This window comes from Esox lucius, chromosome 14, assembly GCF_011004845.1.
Source record: "Esox lucius isolate fEsoLuc1 chromosome 14, fEsoLuc1.pri, whole genome shotgun sequence".
Lineage (NCBI taxonomy): Eukaryota > Metazoa > Chordata > Actinopteri > Esociformes > Esocidae > Esox > Esox lucius.
This window is the reverse complement of record NC_047582.1, coordinates 36635890-36651533: the sequence shown is the minus strand read 5'-3', so window position 1 is coordinate 36651533 and position 15644 is coordinate 36635890. Positions and strand designations below refer to the sequence as shown.

Here is a 15644-nt window from a genome sequence, read left to right as displayed (position 1 = left end):
TTGATGCTCATCAAGACTTGAGAGAGCATTACGGCATCTGGCGTTTCTCAGAGTGACAGACAGAAACCCTGAGTGAAGCTAGCTGAAGTGAGGGGAATACAACTAAAGAAAACAAGTGGCCTCCATCTGTGTAATGCATTGTGTGGACCCAACATAGCCCTTACTATTCCAGGTCAGGTGGAATAAATGCAACAAAGAAAAAACGGGGGGAAAACTGGTGTTATATGTTAGCCCAGTGTCGGTGGCATGTCAACATTGGATCATTTTGTCACACGTTAACATTACACCAAGTTTGAATATTTCGCTAGACACCATTAAGCATTGTGTTAAACTGACTAATGTTTCTTATTAAGTTTACCACCACCGCCACCACAAATAGCACCTATGAAATGTACGGCTAAAGCCACAGGCCGTTTTAACAGCAAATTAACCAGTAATAGGCTTACTAGTACCTAACTTAACACTTGAACGTAGCACAGACAAAGCTACTTCATGGGGCAAAAACTTTAGTTTCTTGCTTTCATGAATGACATTGATAAAATTACTATCAATGTGTGTGACTACAACTGACTTTTTCATCAAGTGAAAAGACGAGAGAATCGTGGAAACCCCTCCTCTTTTACTTCCCATGGGGTTTTTATCTAGCCTTTATTTCCCCAAAAATCATGCACAGATGCGTACTTTGAAAATACACCAGAAATAGTCGTAAAATAACCGTTAACAGTTTTATTTTAGGCTTATTATAACACTGCGGGTTGCAGGTCCATGTCTCTAACCACTACGCCATTTAACAAGGGCAGTCAGTCAGTCAGTAAGAGAAAATCACTCTTCTTGGCTGGCTCTGCTAACGCAGTCCGGCAGAACCATTTTAACAAACCAGCTGCCAGTGAAACAGGTATTTTTGAAGCAGCATGACAATCGCCTCATCGCCAACAATCAATAAATACTTTATCCAACAGCTATAGAAGTAACATTCCTTTTTTCTGTAGAAATGACTAAATAATAAGGAGACAGTTCTGCAGCGTTACCTGGTATATACGATCTGGGATGTAGATGAATCAGGAACCGAATGGGGCCCTACTTGTGAACAATACAATGTGTTTACGTTCAAGAATACGCCAATTAGGATGGTCTACTTTTTGCCAGATGATGGAGTAGGTTGTCTTTCCAGGCTCCGCTAACTTGTGCCAGGTTCTCCTAAAAATCACCGGATGGCTCTGATTATTTCCTGGAACAAATTCCCCATCAACTGATCAAAGAGCAAAACCTTTCTACACAAACCAATACCCTCATTTTATTTTCCAACAGAAGGACACATTGAAACCTCTTCCACGGTCCTCTTCTGAACTAGAACCAATGACAAAACACTATTGGCCGCCTAGTGAGGAATTTGTTACCGGAAATAATCACTGCCAACTAATAATTGGCTGATGCTTAAGCGTAAACTTCTAATGTTCACAACTATGGACCATGCGTGTGCACGTGTGACAGTGTAAAGCAGTTCTCTGGGAGTTCGTTCCACAGGACCGGCTGATTTGAACAATGAAGTGATTACAACTCTACCCCTTCACCAAGCAGCTCTACCACCCCCCCTTCACCAAGCAGCTCTACCACCCCCCCTTCACCAAGCAGCTCTACCACCCCCCCTTCACCAAGCAGCTCTACCACCCCCCCTTCACCAAGCAGCTCTACCACCCCCCCTTCACCAAGCAGCTCTACCACCCCCCCTTCACCAAGCAGCTCTACCACCCCCCTTCACCATTCTGCCAACATACATCTGAGAATGGCATCCTTTTCTACAGCAGAGGTCGACAATCAAATGTATTTTTACAATCAAAGCCCTTTTAACATCAGCAGGTTTCACATCAGACATGTACCGACACACAGGCTAAAACCCCAAATGTCTCTGCACTTTCCAGTGGTTCTGTGTTCCAGCGTAAACCATCAAAATCATCATCAGAACAATCTCAGCATCAGATAAACACAACATTGGCATTACTTCTGCCCTGTTTGGACTCTGGCTTCAAAAGCCAAACCAACATCCAGCAGGTCATTGCAGGTCATACTTTAAATTAGATTTGTAAGTAGATTTGTATATTACATTAAGAAACAGCAAAATAATCATAAAAAAAGAAATCCAGTAAAAAGTAATGAAGTAAAACATTTCTTTAACTTAAACTTCTCTGTGGTGTAGCCATCTGCAATCAAACAGGGTTTCAAAAGAGAAAGTTGAGGGTCAAAGAACAAAAATATGCTTAAATTATTAGAGCACAAAAATGCTTCACTTATTACAGAACAAAAGCATTGGAAAGCCTTTGTGTGTAAGTTGGTTCCAACAATATGAACGTAATGTATTAACATGATAACAAGAAAGCAAATAACATTATTACTGGCGGAGGATTTCCACTATTGTGTCATACTTAGAGTAAGACCAGCCTTGGTGTAAGTGACGTGTAAGAATGTACGCTGTCACATTTCTGCCAGTCAGCTGACCAAATTAACAGTAAACCAAAAAAAGGTTGTGTCAGTGTTTATTGAAACAAATTTATTGAAATATTGAAACATATTTCCTTAATTTACATGTTAGTCATTTAGCAGAGACATTTCCTCTGTTTGTCTTCAGACAGCTTGTTGTGACACCAGACAACCATCCATAGTTCTAGTTAGTATTTCATTAGACTTTCCATCAGATATTCCTGGGGTCCACAGATCAAACCAGTCCAGACTGACAGTCCCCATGACAACCTCCACAACAACTCTACCAACTGATAGAGGCCTCATAACTCAGGTTCCACTGGGAGGAGGAAAACAGGCCAGCTGGTTAGAACGAAGGGGAATATGACATGAATCAGATTTGAGGAGTTACCAAAGTAACTTTGGTCAACTCTGAGTTCAAGAGAGACAGATCCTCACCAAGTACAGGCTCAGGAACCACCCCTTGGCAAGAGAAACTGGCAGACATAAATAATAATAATAATAATAATAAACATGGCTACCCAAACAGGAGCGTGAATGTGGCATGACAGTGCATGACAGGGGAGACGGAGGCAGAGATGGACTTCTTGCTTTACTGTGAGAAATATTCTTCACCAAGAAACTCCATCCATCTTCTTCTGCTTATCCGGGGCCGGGTCACGGGGGCAGCAGTCTAAGCAGGGATGCCCAGACTTCCCTCTCTCCAGACACTTCCTCCAGCTCTTCCGGGGGAACACTGAGGCGTTCCCAGGCCAGCCGGGAGACATAGTCCCTCCAGCGTGTCCTAGGTCTTCCCCAGGGTCTCCTCCCGGTGGGACGGGACCGGAACACCTTCCCAGGAAGGCGTTCCGGAGGCATCCGAAAAAGATGCCCAAGCCACCTCAGCTGACCCCTCTCGATGTGGAGGAGCAGCGGCTCTACTCCGAGCTCCTCCCGGGTGACCAAGCTTCTCACCCTATCTCTAAGGGATCACCAAGCCACCCTGTGGAGAAAGCTCATTTCGGCCGCCTGTATCCGGGATCTTGTCCTTTCGGTCATGACCCAAAGCTCATGACCATAGGTGAGAGTAGGAACGTAGATTGACCGGTAAATGGAGAGCTTTGCCTTGCGGCTCAGCTCTTTCTTCACCACGACAGACCGATACATCGACCGCATTACTGCAGAAGCTGCACCGATCCGTCTGTCAATCTCCCGACCAAGAAACTCTATATTTCCAAATTTCAGATCATCACAGCCACAGGAAAAACAAAAAATAATAATGTGTGAAGGTCCAACAGCTTCTTTTGCAGCCAAATATGCATTTTCCTGCCATAGCCTAAGGGTAACTCACTACACCTGAATCCATCAGAAATAATCAATTTATTTATAAAGCCCTTTTTACAACAGCAGTTGTCACAAAGTGCTTTACAGAGACACCCAGCCTTAAATAACCTCTGATTATAATAGTTTTCGTAGGTATATTGGAATTGGAAGTGATAGTTGTTGTTTGTATAGGTATTTGTATAGGTGTTAACAGTTATTCTATTTTTATTTCTACTATGACATTTTTGTTAGTATGTTATTATTTCATAAACGTGTATTGGTTAATTTTAGAACAATATTGTATTGACGCTTTGGCAATACTTATGAAATGTTTTTCCTGCCAATCAAGCAATTGAATTGAAAGATAGAAATGACAGGGGGCAAGAGACAGATACACTGCCAGAGAGGGACACAGAGAGGGGGACACAGAGAGGACAGAGGGGACTTGTTGTATGTTCCTTGGGGTTTAAGGCCGGGTGTCTCTGTAAAGCACTTTGTGACAACTGCTGATGTAAAAACGGCTTTACAAATACATTCGATTGATTAAAACACTATGTAGGCCAAGTTACACGAGCTATACCACTACGCTTCTCTAACCACTACGCAACATAACAAATAGTGGTTGGTCACTCAGTAAGAGACATTCACTCTTATTGGCCGGCTCCACTTACGTGGTCAGGTTAACAATGACTCCGATCACTCCATGGCTGGCTCGTTTCTTTAGAAAACAGTGATCGATGAATAGCCGTCTACGCTATGGGAACTACACTAGGTACATTGAAACAGTCCTTGTAGGTGCTGTTCGTCCATCGCAATATTACCGTGAACAGTTTTACTTTAGGCTTGCTATAATGTAGTTACCGAAACTTCTAGCCAGCGAAGTCTGACCCGACCTTGAACAAATCCTAATGCCTACTCTGTTTGATCGAATGCGCTATTTAACAATGGTTTGTCAGTCAGGCACTCAGTAAGAGCAAGACGTCATGGTCTGGCAAAAATCTATTACATTAAAAATGTTGTGTTATTCAGTAAGTGTTAAGCATCTTGCTCATGGGCACAAACACATTTTACACTGTTGGATGAAAGGTTCAAACCAGCAACCCTTTTTTTCTTGGCCCTACAGTCTGACCAGAGACGTGTGTGCACTCCTGTGTGTGTGTGTGTGTGTGTGTGTGACAGGGTGAAAAAGGAAAGCATGGCAGCCTATTCAATTAAAACTAATGAATACATTAGAAAGGTATTTTCTGAAAGTCTTGGTGGATTACCATGTTCATTCAGATCCTCTTTGGTGTGTAATGGAACATTGAGGATCAGTAGATAGAGATTCAAGTTTGTGTGTGTGTGTGTGTGTGTGTGTGTGCGTACACGTGTCATGCAAACACAGATCAATGGCCTGTCGCAGTGTCAACAGGCCTCCCCCCTGACAAAACCAACCAGCAGGGCAGGCAGCACAGCTCCTGGCCACAGAATGAAAACAGCAATACACCAGCAGCCGCTGGGACGACGACGACACTACCTTCCTCACTGACATGTTTCATACCACCACTGTGTTTGGGCCAATTCATATTGTACTGAACAAAAAAACATTCTGCCACACCAGGTGGATGGATTATCTTGACAAAGATGTGCCAACAAAGAAGGATATAAACACTTTTGAGCACACAGAGAACCTTCTCTCTCACATGGAACATTCCTGGGATCATTTATTCCAGCTCAAGTAACATAGAACCAACACTTAACATGTAGCGTTTACATTTTTGTTCCGTGCAAATAGCATCAAACAAGCATTGAATAACATCAACAACGCTCAAGCCTCCTTCCTACTATTCAAGATGACGCATCACACAGGGCTCTCAGAACAGACAAATCCTGAGAACTTTGCCTGAGGCTGGGATTTCTTACAGCATATCTGATGTCTGACCACCTAGCCAAACCCCCGCATTCACCTGGTAGACTCCATGACCTTTGACTCGCTCACTGAATGATCACACTACTGTTCATTTAAACAACAGCCCTAGAGTTTAGTCTACTGAGACACAGTGACTACTCGTAGTGAATGAGTCACTACTCTGGATCACGGCAGTGAACAGCCTTGTGAAATAAAACCCAGTGTCAGCAGCTGGGTCCACTGTGCTAGATGTGTAAACAAATTGACCGATAGACACTAAACATCTAGTCTGACAGATGTTCTCAGTCCAACTGATGGTAACTTAGGCCACTGCAACCACAAACACGCGGAGGAGTCTAGACAGGGAGCCGTGCAGAGGGAGGAGTCTAGACAGGGAGCCGTGCAGAGGGAGGAGTCTAGACAGGGAGCCGTGCAGAGGGAGGAGTCTAGACAGGGAGCCGTGCAGAGGGAGGAGTCTAGACAGGGAGCCGTGCAGAGGGAGGAGTCTAGACAGGGAGCCGTGCAGAGGGAGGAGTCTAGACAGGGAGCCGTGCAGAGGGAGGAGTCTAGACAGGGAGCCGTGCAGAGGGAGGAGTCTAGACAGGGAGCCGTGCAGAGGGAGGAGTCTAGACAGGGAGCCGTGCAGAGGGAGGAGTCTAGACAGGAAGCCGTGCAGAGGGAGGAGTCTAGACAGGAAGCCGTGCAGAGGGAGGAGTCTAGACAGGGAGCCGTGCAGAGGGAGGAGTCTAGACAGGGAGCCGTGCAGAGGGAGGAGTCTAGACAGGGAGCCGTGCAGAGGGAGGAGTCTAGACAGGGAGCCGTGCAGAGGGAGGAGTCTAGACAGGGACCCATTGATAAGGTTTTCAATGTTTTGTTTTCAGGTTTCATCGCTATATTCAGGTTTAATTTCTATACAGTATAACTTTGGGTTGTTAAAATGGCCTATGTCTAATTTATTATAACAATGAATACTGTTATAACAATGATAATTGCGATTATTACAGTGACACTGAGGGGGTGGAGTCCATACAGTGACACTGAGGGGGAGGAGTCCATACAGTGACACTGAGGGGAAGGAGTCCATACAGTGACACTGAGGGGAAGGAGTCCTACACAGGGTGGCTGCAACTACATGAGTGTCTCAGTGAGGTCATTACAGGCTGATAGACACTCAGTTTTGGCCCCTCTCTTCCCCACAACTCCAAGACATCATGGCTCTAAATCTCCAGTTGATGACATTGTCTCCACTCCATACATTTTATTTTACACTTCTGTAATTCAGCAGACACTCTCATCCAGGGTGATTTACAGATAGTGAGGACCTCTTAAGAGAGACAGGTGGGAAAGCCAGACAGGTCAATACATCCCACTCAATGACAGATAAGGAGAAGAGAAGAACAGCAACACGACCAGCAGTCTTCCAGACTCGGCGCCCAAAACACCCGTTCAGACAGCAGCTCTCTAGAACATCACACCTCACCCCCAACCCCGGGCAGGGAGAAGGTGTTTCTCCAGTGCTCCTCCACTCACCCTCTCACTGGGTCCAGAGCGATGGCTCGCGGCTGGTCTAGGTCTTCCCAGAAAATAACTCTCCGTAAAGACCCATCCAGCTCCGCCACCTCTATACGATTTGTCTCCGAGTCCGTCCAGTACAGCTTTCTGCCCAGCCAATCACAGGCCAGCCCATCTGGAGAGGCCAATCCTGATAGGACCACCGTCTGTGTTGCCGTGCCTCCGGGTCCTGATTGGTTGAAGACGGTGCGTTTGATTGCCTCCTCGCTGACGTCGCTCCAGTAGACCAGGCCCTGAGCATAGACGTAGTCCACAGCCGCCGCGTCCTCCAGACCTCCAACCACCACGGTGGCGTTGGCCCGGCCGCGCGACGCATCCACCAGCCGCAGGTCCCGCCGGTTGGCGTACAGCAGGAGAGGCCCACCTACACAACAGCACCAGATATTACACAACTGATCCAGAGACCATTGAGACATTTTTACATTCCATCAAACATAAAAACATCTAGATTCTTAGCATTCAGAATTGAAAACAGCATCCGAGACCTCAAAGCCTAAAGAGGGAATCCTGAGAGGATCTGATCCTGTCACCCACTTTGACCTGGCAACCAGCACATCTGCAGGGGAGACCCTACTGTGGGGGGGGTTCAACACACTTCTGGGATGACAGACCAGCAGTCAACACAAACCACACAAATACTTCATAAAGCCGTGTGGATGAGGCCACATCTCCCAAGGGTGTAGCTTAAAGATTTGAGAAGCTTCAGATGGTTACCCTAGCAATGTTTACAAACCATTATTTCTTCACAGTAAAAGTTCAGCAATGTTTATAAACAATTATTTATTTACAGTAAAAGCTCAGCAATGTTTCTAGACTAATTTCTTCACATTAAAAGCCCAGCAACACACACAAGACAACAGGCGACGGGCCAACGTTCCAAACACTGGCGGGAAAATGTGGTTCTCAGAGTGTAACACATAAGCAAGTGGTTTCATGTGACAGATGAAAATATCCTTTGACATTTTGAAAGAGGGGAGATGATCTCAAGACGTAACAACATGGATAACTAATATGATGGGTTGAGCTCTTGGCTGCTGGACAACAACAGTTGATCTGAAACCCAAGAGAACAGGAGACAAACTACAATACAAACTATGACGTAGACTATTCTATGTTGACTGGATGTGTGCTGTAAGAGAGCGTTTGAATGTGCAAGTCAGGCTCAGTGTACAGCCCCGTGACAGTTGTAGTCATGCTGGCAAATCACTCATTTTAATAGACATGTTAGTTTACTATACACATTATTTATATTCATTTGAGTTTGGGGGGGGGGGGGTATCTTCAGTTTGGGAAAGTTGAAATGACACTTCAGAGGATTATGGGACGTTGATGAAACTCTTGAAAGCTGATTCAGATTTATTGGACAGGATTCCATCTGCCAATCAACAATGCAGATCAAAGATCTGCGGTTTTACAGATCAGGATGGACATTTTATAACATGAAAAAGATAGTCAACAAACGGTTTTAGGCTTTAAAAGTGATTATAAATAGTGATTCATGATTATAAATGGTGAATAGTTATTAAAAAGGTTATTAGTGTTGTCTCAGGCAATCAGCTGCAGGGTAATGGACTACCACATTTCATAGAATAACAATCATTTTATAGAAGGTCAAAGGCACTGAATTTGCCCACCAGATAATGATGGATCATTAACAGCAACGTATGTTGATATTAAAACAGCTGTAGGATCAGCCAAACAACACGGCGGGTTCAGCCGGCTGTAGGATCAGCCAAACAACACGGCGGGTTCAGCCGGCTGTAGGATCAGCCAAACAACACGGCGGGTTCAGCCGGCTGTAGGATCAGCCAAACAACACGGCGGGTTCAGCCGGCTGTAGGATCAGCCAAACAACACGGCGGGTTCAGCCGGCTGTAGGATCAGCCAAACAACACGGCGGGTTCAGCCGGCTGTAGGATCAGCCAAACAACACGGCGGGTTCAGCCGGCTGTAGGATCAGCCAAACAACACGGCGGGTTCAGCCGGCTGTAGGATCAGCCAAACAACACGGCGGGTTCAGCCGGCTGTAGGATCAGCCAAACAACACGGCGGGTTCAGCCGGCTGTAGGATCAGCCAAACAACACGGCGGGTTCAGCCGGCTGTAGGATCAGCCAAACAACACGGCGGGTTCAGCCGGCTGTAGGATCAGCCAAACAACACGGCGGGTTCAGTCGGCTATAGGATCAGCCAAACAACACGGCGGGTTCAGCCGGCTGTAGGATCAGCCAAACAACACGGCGGGTTCACCCGGCAAGCACCCAACTTGGCAGTAATGACATATTCCAAAACGACAATCTCCCCACGCACATGACAACCTACAAACAAATGATTCATTGACCACAAAAACCTCCATTCTGAAACAGCGTCTATGTGCTGGCCAGGAACTGCGTTGAAGATCAGAGGGCAGTCCACAAACACAAAGGACATCTAGGGCCTGGAGACACTGTATGGGGGAATGGCGATGAAGCATCCCAGAGTGTTTTCCAGTTAAATCAAGCCTGCTAGAGGACTGGTGACTCCCCAGAGGAGGGTGCAGAAATTGAACAGAGTGCCAATAACCTACACCCATCCATTAGTTTAGAGGGAAGGTATAAGAAGGTGAAGTCTTTCTCTGTGTTTCTGGACAACATAATATCATCTGGCATGTTAACTTTGTGTGTGTGCCGTCTACACTACAACTCCTGTACTGGTACATTACTCCAAATCCTACACCATTATTGACCACACAACAAAAATACTACCACATTACCGTGCCTAGAATATAAAAACTCCCGACAAAATATCAAACGCAGAAACTGAGAAATGTAATAGTTTCTTAAGAGATATACGCCCACTTTGAATTTGATGCCAGCAACACATTTCAAAAAAGTTGGGACAGGGCAACAAAAGAACAGAAAAGTTGAGTAATGTTAAAAAAATAAAACACCTGGTGGAAAATCTCAACTAATTAGGTTAATTGGCAACATGTCAGTAACATGACTGGGTTTGGAAAAAGATCATCCCAGAGAGGATGAGTCTGTCAGAAGTAAAGATGTGGAGGGGTTCACCACTCTATGAAAGACAGCGCAGCGAAATAACGCAACAACTTAAAAACAACATTTCATTACATTTCATGTATAATTGCAAAGAGTTTGGGGATTTCAATCTATGGTACATAACATAATTAAAAGATTCCAAGAATCCAGAGAAATCTCTGTACGCAAGGGACAAGGCAGAAAACTAATATTGGATGGCCGTGATCTTTGGGCCTTAAGGCAGCACGATTCTGTAGTGGACATCACTGCATGGGCTCAGGAACACTTCTGAAAACCATTGTCTTACAGACACACTTTGTTGCTGCATCCACAAATGCAAGTTAAAGTCTACCATACATAGAAGAAACCATAAATAAACAAGATCCAGAAACACTGCCACCTTCTCTGGGCCCAAGCTCATTTAAGATGGACTGAGGCATCTTAAGTGGGAAAGTGTCCTGTAGTCTGAGAAATCAACATTTAAAAATGTTTTGGGGAATCATGGACACTGTGTCCTCTGGGTTAAAGAGGAGAGGGACCATCCAGCTTGTTATCAGCACACAGTTCATAAGCCAGCATCTGTGATGGTATGGGGGTGCATTAGTGCACACAGCATGGGTGACTTGCACATCTGTGAAGGCACCATTAATGCTGAACAATATATACAGGTTTTGGAGCTACATGTGCTGCCATCCAGATAACATCTTTTTCAGGGAAGGCCTTGCTTATTTCAGCAAGACAATGCCAAACCCCATTCTGTATGCATTACAGTAAAAGAGTCCAGGTGCTATACTGGCCTGCCTGCAGTCCAGACCTGTCACCTATTGAAAACATTTGGCGCTTTATGAAATGAAAAAGGAGACCAAACTGTTGAGCAGCTGAAATCATATATCAAGCAAGAATGGGAAAACATTTCACTTTCATAACTACAGCAGTTGGACTCCTCAGATCCCAAACGCTTACAGAGTATTGTTAAGAGGCGATGCAACACAGTGCTAAACAGGCCCGTCGCAACTTCTTTGAAACGTGTTACAGGTATCAAATTCAAAATGGGCATGTATTGTTCAAAAAATAATAACATCTCTCAGTTTTAACATTTGATATGTTTTCTTTGTACTATTTTCAATTAAATGTAGGGATAAATTATTGGCATATCATTGCATTCAGTTTTTATTCACATTGAACGCAGCGTCCCAACTTTTGGAAATGGGGCTGTACAACGCCCGTACTACCGCTACAACGCCCGTACTACCGCTACAACGCCCGTACTACAACTCCTATACTACCGCTACAACTTATAAATATGTGGCTACCCTAGTCAGACATCGGAGGTGAGGTTATTCTACGCCCAGATCACCGTCACATGTGTATCTACCCTGGGAGCTCCACCAGTGTGTACTTCTACTGCCACCAGAACCACACCTTCCCTTAACAATCTATTCCACAGACAGTACACTGATTTAAACCAGGTATTGGGTATAAGGAAGGGTTCTTTTGGGGACTCTAACCTACTTCCTGTACCAATCTCAGAGCAGGATGACCCATGAACCCTCATATTTCTGCCCCAGGTCCAGAGCACGCCGACCCATGAACCCTCATCTTTCTGCCCCAGGCCCAGAGCACGACGACCCATGAACCCTCATCTGTCTGCCCCAGGCCCAGAGCACGACGACCCATGAACCCTCATCTTTCTGCCCCAGAGCACGACGACCCATGAACCCTCATCTTTCTGCCCCAGAGCACGACGACCCATGAACCCTCATCTTTCTGCCCCAGGCCCAGAGCACGACGACCCATGAACCCTCATCTGTCTGCCCCAGGCCCAGAGCACGACGACCCATGAACCCTCATCTTTCTGCCCCAGGCCCAGAGCAGGAGGGTTGGTTTCCTTCTTTACATGTTGCCGCAAGTGTGTCTAACCCCACTGGCCGACATGTGGTCTCCTTATACAAATATTTGAAAGTGAACTGCACACCGGGACAGCTCCACAGCCCTCACAGCTCCACAGCCCTCACAGCCCCACACTGCCAAGAGTAAATAGAGGGAAACTGCCTTTTCTGAACACTTAATACATTGGCCTCTGATAATGTTCACTTTGTTACCCTGGAGAGCACTAAGGTTTCAGCGTTTTAACACCATGGTTACTTTAAACCATTCTGAAGGGAGTCCCAAGACAGTCCAACTGATCAGTCAGACTCAACTGTTTCAAACCCCGACAGTGTTGCTACATTGAACAAAAATTAAAGTAACTTCCTATATATACAGCCAGACATGTTGCTCTCTAGTTGGCTTTGCGAGGGTTTCAGGATATTTTAATTAAGTCATTGGTATTACTGCTTAATACCACTTAGACAGGACACCTACACAAATTGAAAACTCCCAAATCCAGTGAGAGCAATCTACAGGATATGGATGGCATTTACAAATATCACATCCTTTTTGTAACTGGTCCACAGACAACTAATATCTGCCACACCATCTCCTGAATGGCGTTACACCGGGACAGTGTGTTAAGGGGCTTTACTTTGACAGAACAGCAGTCAATGGTTTCAGGAGTTATATGTCTTAACTTACATCATACACTTGTATCTCCAATATTGTCAAAAAACAGGGGACAGAGGTAGTCACAGACGGTAGGATCTGAGGAGGGTAAACATAAAACCTATTCAACAGACACAAAGACCTTGTTTAACCAGACCAATAAGATGGGGGCTTAGATGTGTAGGTAAGATATAGGCTTACACAAGACTACACGTGGATATAGTCCAGGGAAAATTATTATTATTTTTATAGACACTGTGCATGCATGTTGCATATTACACCGACACGGTAAATATTACTAATAGGCCAGATTTTAACAATCACTAACGAAATGGAAAACATTTACTCGAGATAGAAGATGGACGTAGATGTTGTAATACTGACGTAGACATTTTTAAAAAGCCTAAAGAACTTGACCCCAACAATCCGCCTTACTTAAGCTACAGAGATAACCTGCCACAACACCGTGTTGGTTGGCAGTAAACTTGACCAGAAGTTGTGAAAACCACGTCAGTGACGACACAACCTCGGTTCTCACTGGGGTCAGCATCCAAATGTAACCCATAACAACGAACTTGTATTTACCTGTGCTAACTAGTCACTCTTCCCATACCAATGTCCGCAGCATGTGTCGGTGGAGGACGTTTAAAGGTAACATAGTTAACGTTCCTGATGGGAAGTTTAGCTGGAAGACTTGGTTAGCTAACGTTATAAGTGCTTGGCTCTGATATCTACCAGGTAAATCACAACAGTAACCACGGAAAATATCCGCCATTGTCTTCTTTAACTGGCACTTTATTAAACAGGTGTGGGGCATAAGCCGTAACTAAGTATCACCACTGCTTGCTTAATGTTGCAAACCTACAGTGGACAATACAACTGACTGGCTAACGAACAAAGCTAGTTAGCACGCCAGCTAGCAAAGTAACTGGATAACATTACACGCACGCATTCAACACCGCTAGCATGGAGCTATGGAAAGCACTCTTACAGTGTTGTACATAGCCACAGTAAGCTATATATTCCTCATGAGAAATCCAAACCCCTTCACTGGGCCCCAATAATGTGCATGCAAGGCTTGTGCAAAGAAAGAGACCCTTATCTGGGAACCATAACTCCAACTTTCCACCGAAGGGAGAAAAATGCAAGATCAAAACTCACCTCGTATTAGCAAACAAAAACTACACAACAACAGAGTCCGTAGCACGGCGCCCATATTTCTCCCTTTTGGTCGACCCTGCCACTCCTCTTCAGCGCAGGGTTTGCATTGCTGTGTTCTATTCCTCACAAGGAATTGTTAGATTGTACCTATATTTTGTATTCTTTATGGCTACAATGTAACTCCGTTTATTCTCAGCTCCATTCTACGTTGGATCAGGCTCCGTGGCGCTGCGATTCCAAATCTCTCATTCTCCTGACTGAGCGCAACGTCTCCTTCCGCCGGGAGGAAAAATGCCAACCCTCCCCCCTTTACCTTCTTCGCCTCCGTTTCTTTTTCTGCTGGCTATTGTTGTACTTGATTACATGCGGCCCCTCTCGTCAGCGAATTTGCTCAAATTATAAAAGACACAGAGTGAGATATTCAAGAGACCGATAGGACAGGAGGTATCTCCCCGTTCCAAGATAGAGAAAACGTGGTCTAGTACAACAATTGTTTGAGTGCGATAGATACACATTCCAATGGGACTATTTTCTGACGGAGTGCTCGGTGCTTCGGTTTAGAACAACATACCCCTATGACCCTACCTCGGCTGCTGGCTGGATCTCGTTTTATTCCTGAGAGGAGCATCGAGGAGAGCAGTGGAGAGAGTAGTGAATAGTAATACTATGCAAAATGCGTTATGGTCTGTGAATCCATTCTGCATTTGCGTGTCATAATGTCACAGACTCAGTGTACCTGACACAGTTTCAACTGAAATACTGACTGGACTGTGTAACACGGTTGGTGATGTTTGAGTGTGCAATCCTGACTCTCCTTTGGAACTGGTAGAGAAAGACATCTCCTTCAGCTGAAGCACTAGGGGATAAAAAAACACCTTTAACATGAAATCCATTAGTATTCTTCTAATGCATTGTTACAGCCTCCAAGCGCACAGAGTTTCTGCTTAAAATCTCAGTTAAAATAATAAGAAATATATTGTGATAATTGTCACCTTGTTTGATTATGATTCAAATGTTAATGCATTGGTACAAATGTTACAGTTTAAGAGCTATAGGCTATCAACTTAGTGTGTGTGTGTGCGCGCATATATGTGGGTCTGTAATACTATACTTGTGGGGACCAGATTTTGTCACTGATATAGTAATATTGGGGTTAGGGTTATGGGTTTGAGAAAGTAGGATTTTAATGGAAATACATTTTGATCAAAAAAAAGTCCTCACAAGTATAGTAAAACAAGCATGTGTATAAGAGAGTACATGTTTTATTATCCTGGCAGGTCAAAAATATCTGCAGGAATACTGAAACAAGAGAATTTGGTCTTATGGGGACATTGTTCCAGTCCCAGTGAGGAAGAAGGCTGTTTTAGTCTTCGGGTTTAGACCTAGGGTAAAAGTTACAATATGGGTTAGGTTTAGGCTTATGGTCCTCTATCAGGATAGTTTGTGGTTGGTTAGTGTTCCTTAGGTGGTCTGGTTCTCGGCTAAGTGGGTGGAGTTTCCTGCCCGGTTGGTCCGTCTGGGACTATGTTCAGATGGGCCACAGTGTCTCCAGATCCTCCTCACCAGTCCCTTGTTTTACGCTGCTTTAGCATAGTACTGGAGGACTACGGCCAGTCTAAATCACATTCTGAGGTGTCATTGTTGTATAATTTGTTAGCAAACCTTTATTTAACCAGGATAGGCTCATTGA

The 15644-nt window shown here is 44.8% G+C and overlaps 1 protein-coding gene across 1 annotated transcript in view; it reads right to left on the bottom strand.

Moving 5' to 3' along the window:
* Nucleotides 1-14522, bottom strand: part of lrp6 (low density lipoprotein receptor-related protein 6) — a 54229-nt gene extending 39707 nt beyond the window's left edge. The window contains 2 exon segments of the mRNA XM_029125027.2: nt 7196-7601; nt 13955-14522. Coding sequence (XP_028980860.1) covers nt 7196-7601; nt 13955-14009 — 461 coding nt within the window. The 5' untranslated portion in view covers nt 14010-14522.
* Nucleotides 14523-15644: the final 1122 nt, after the last annotated feature.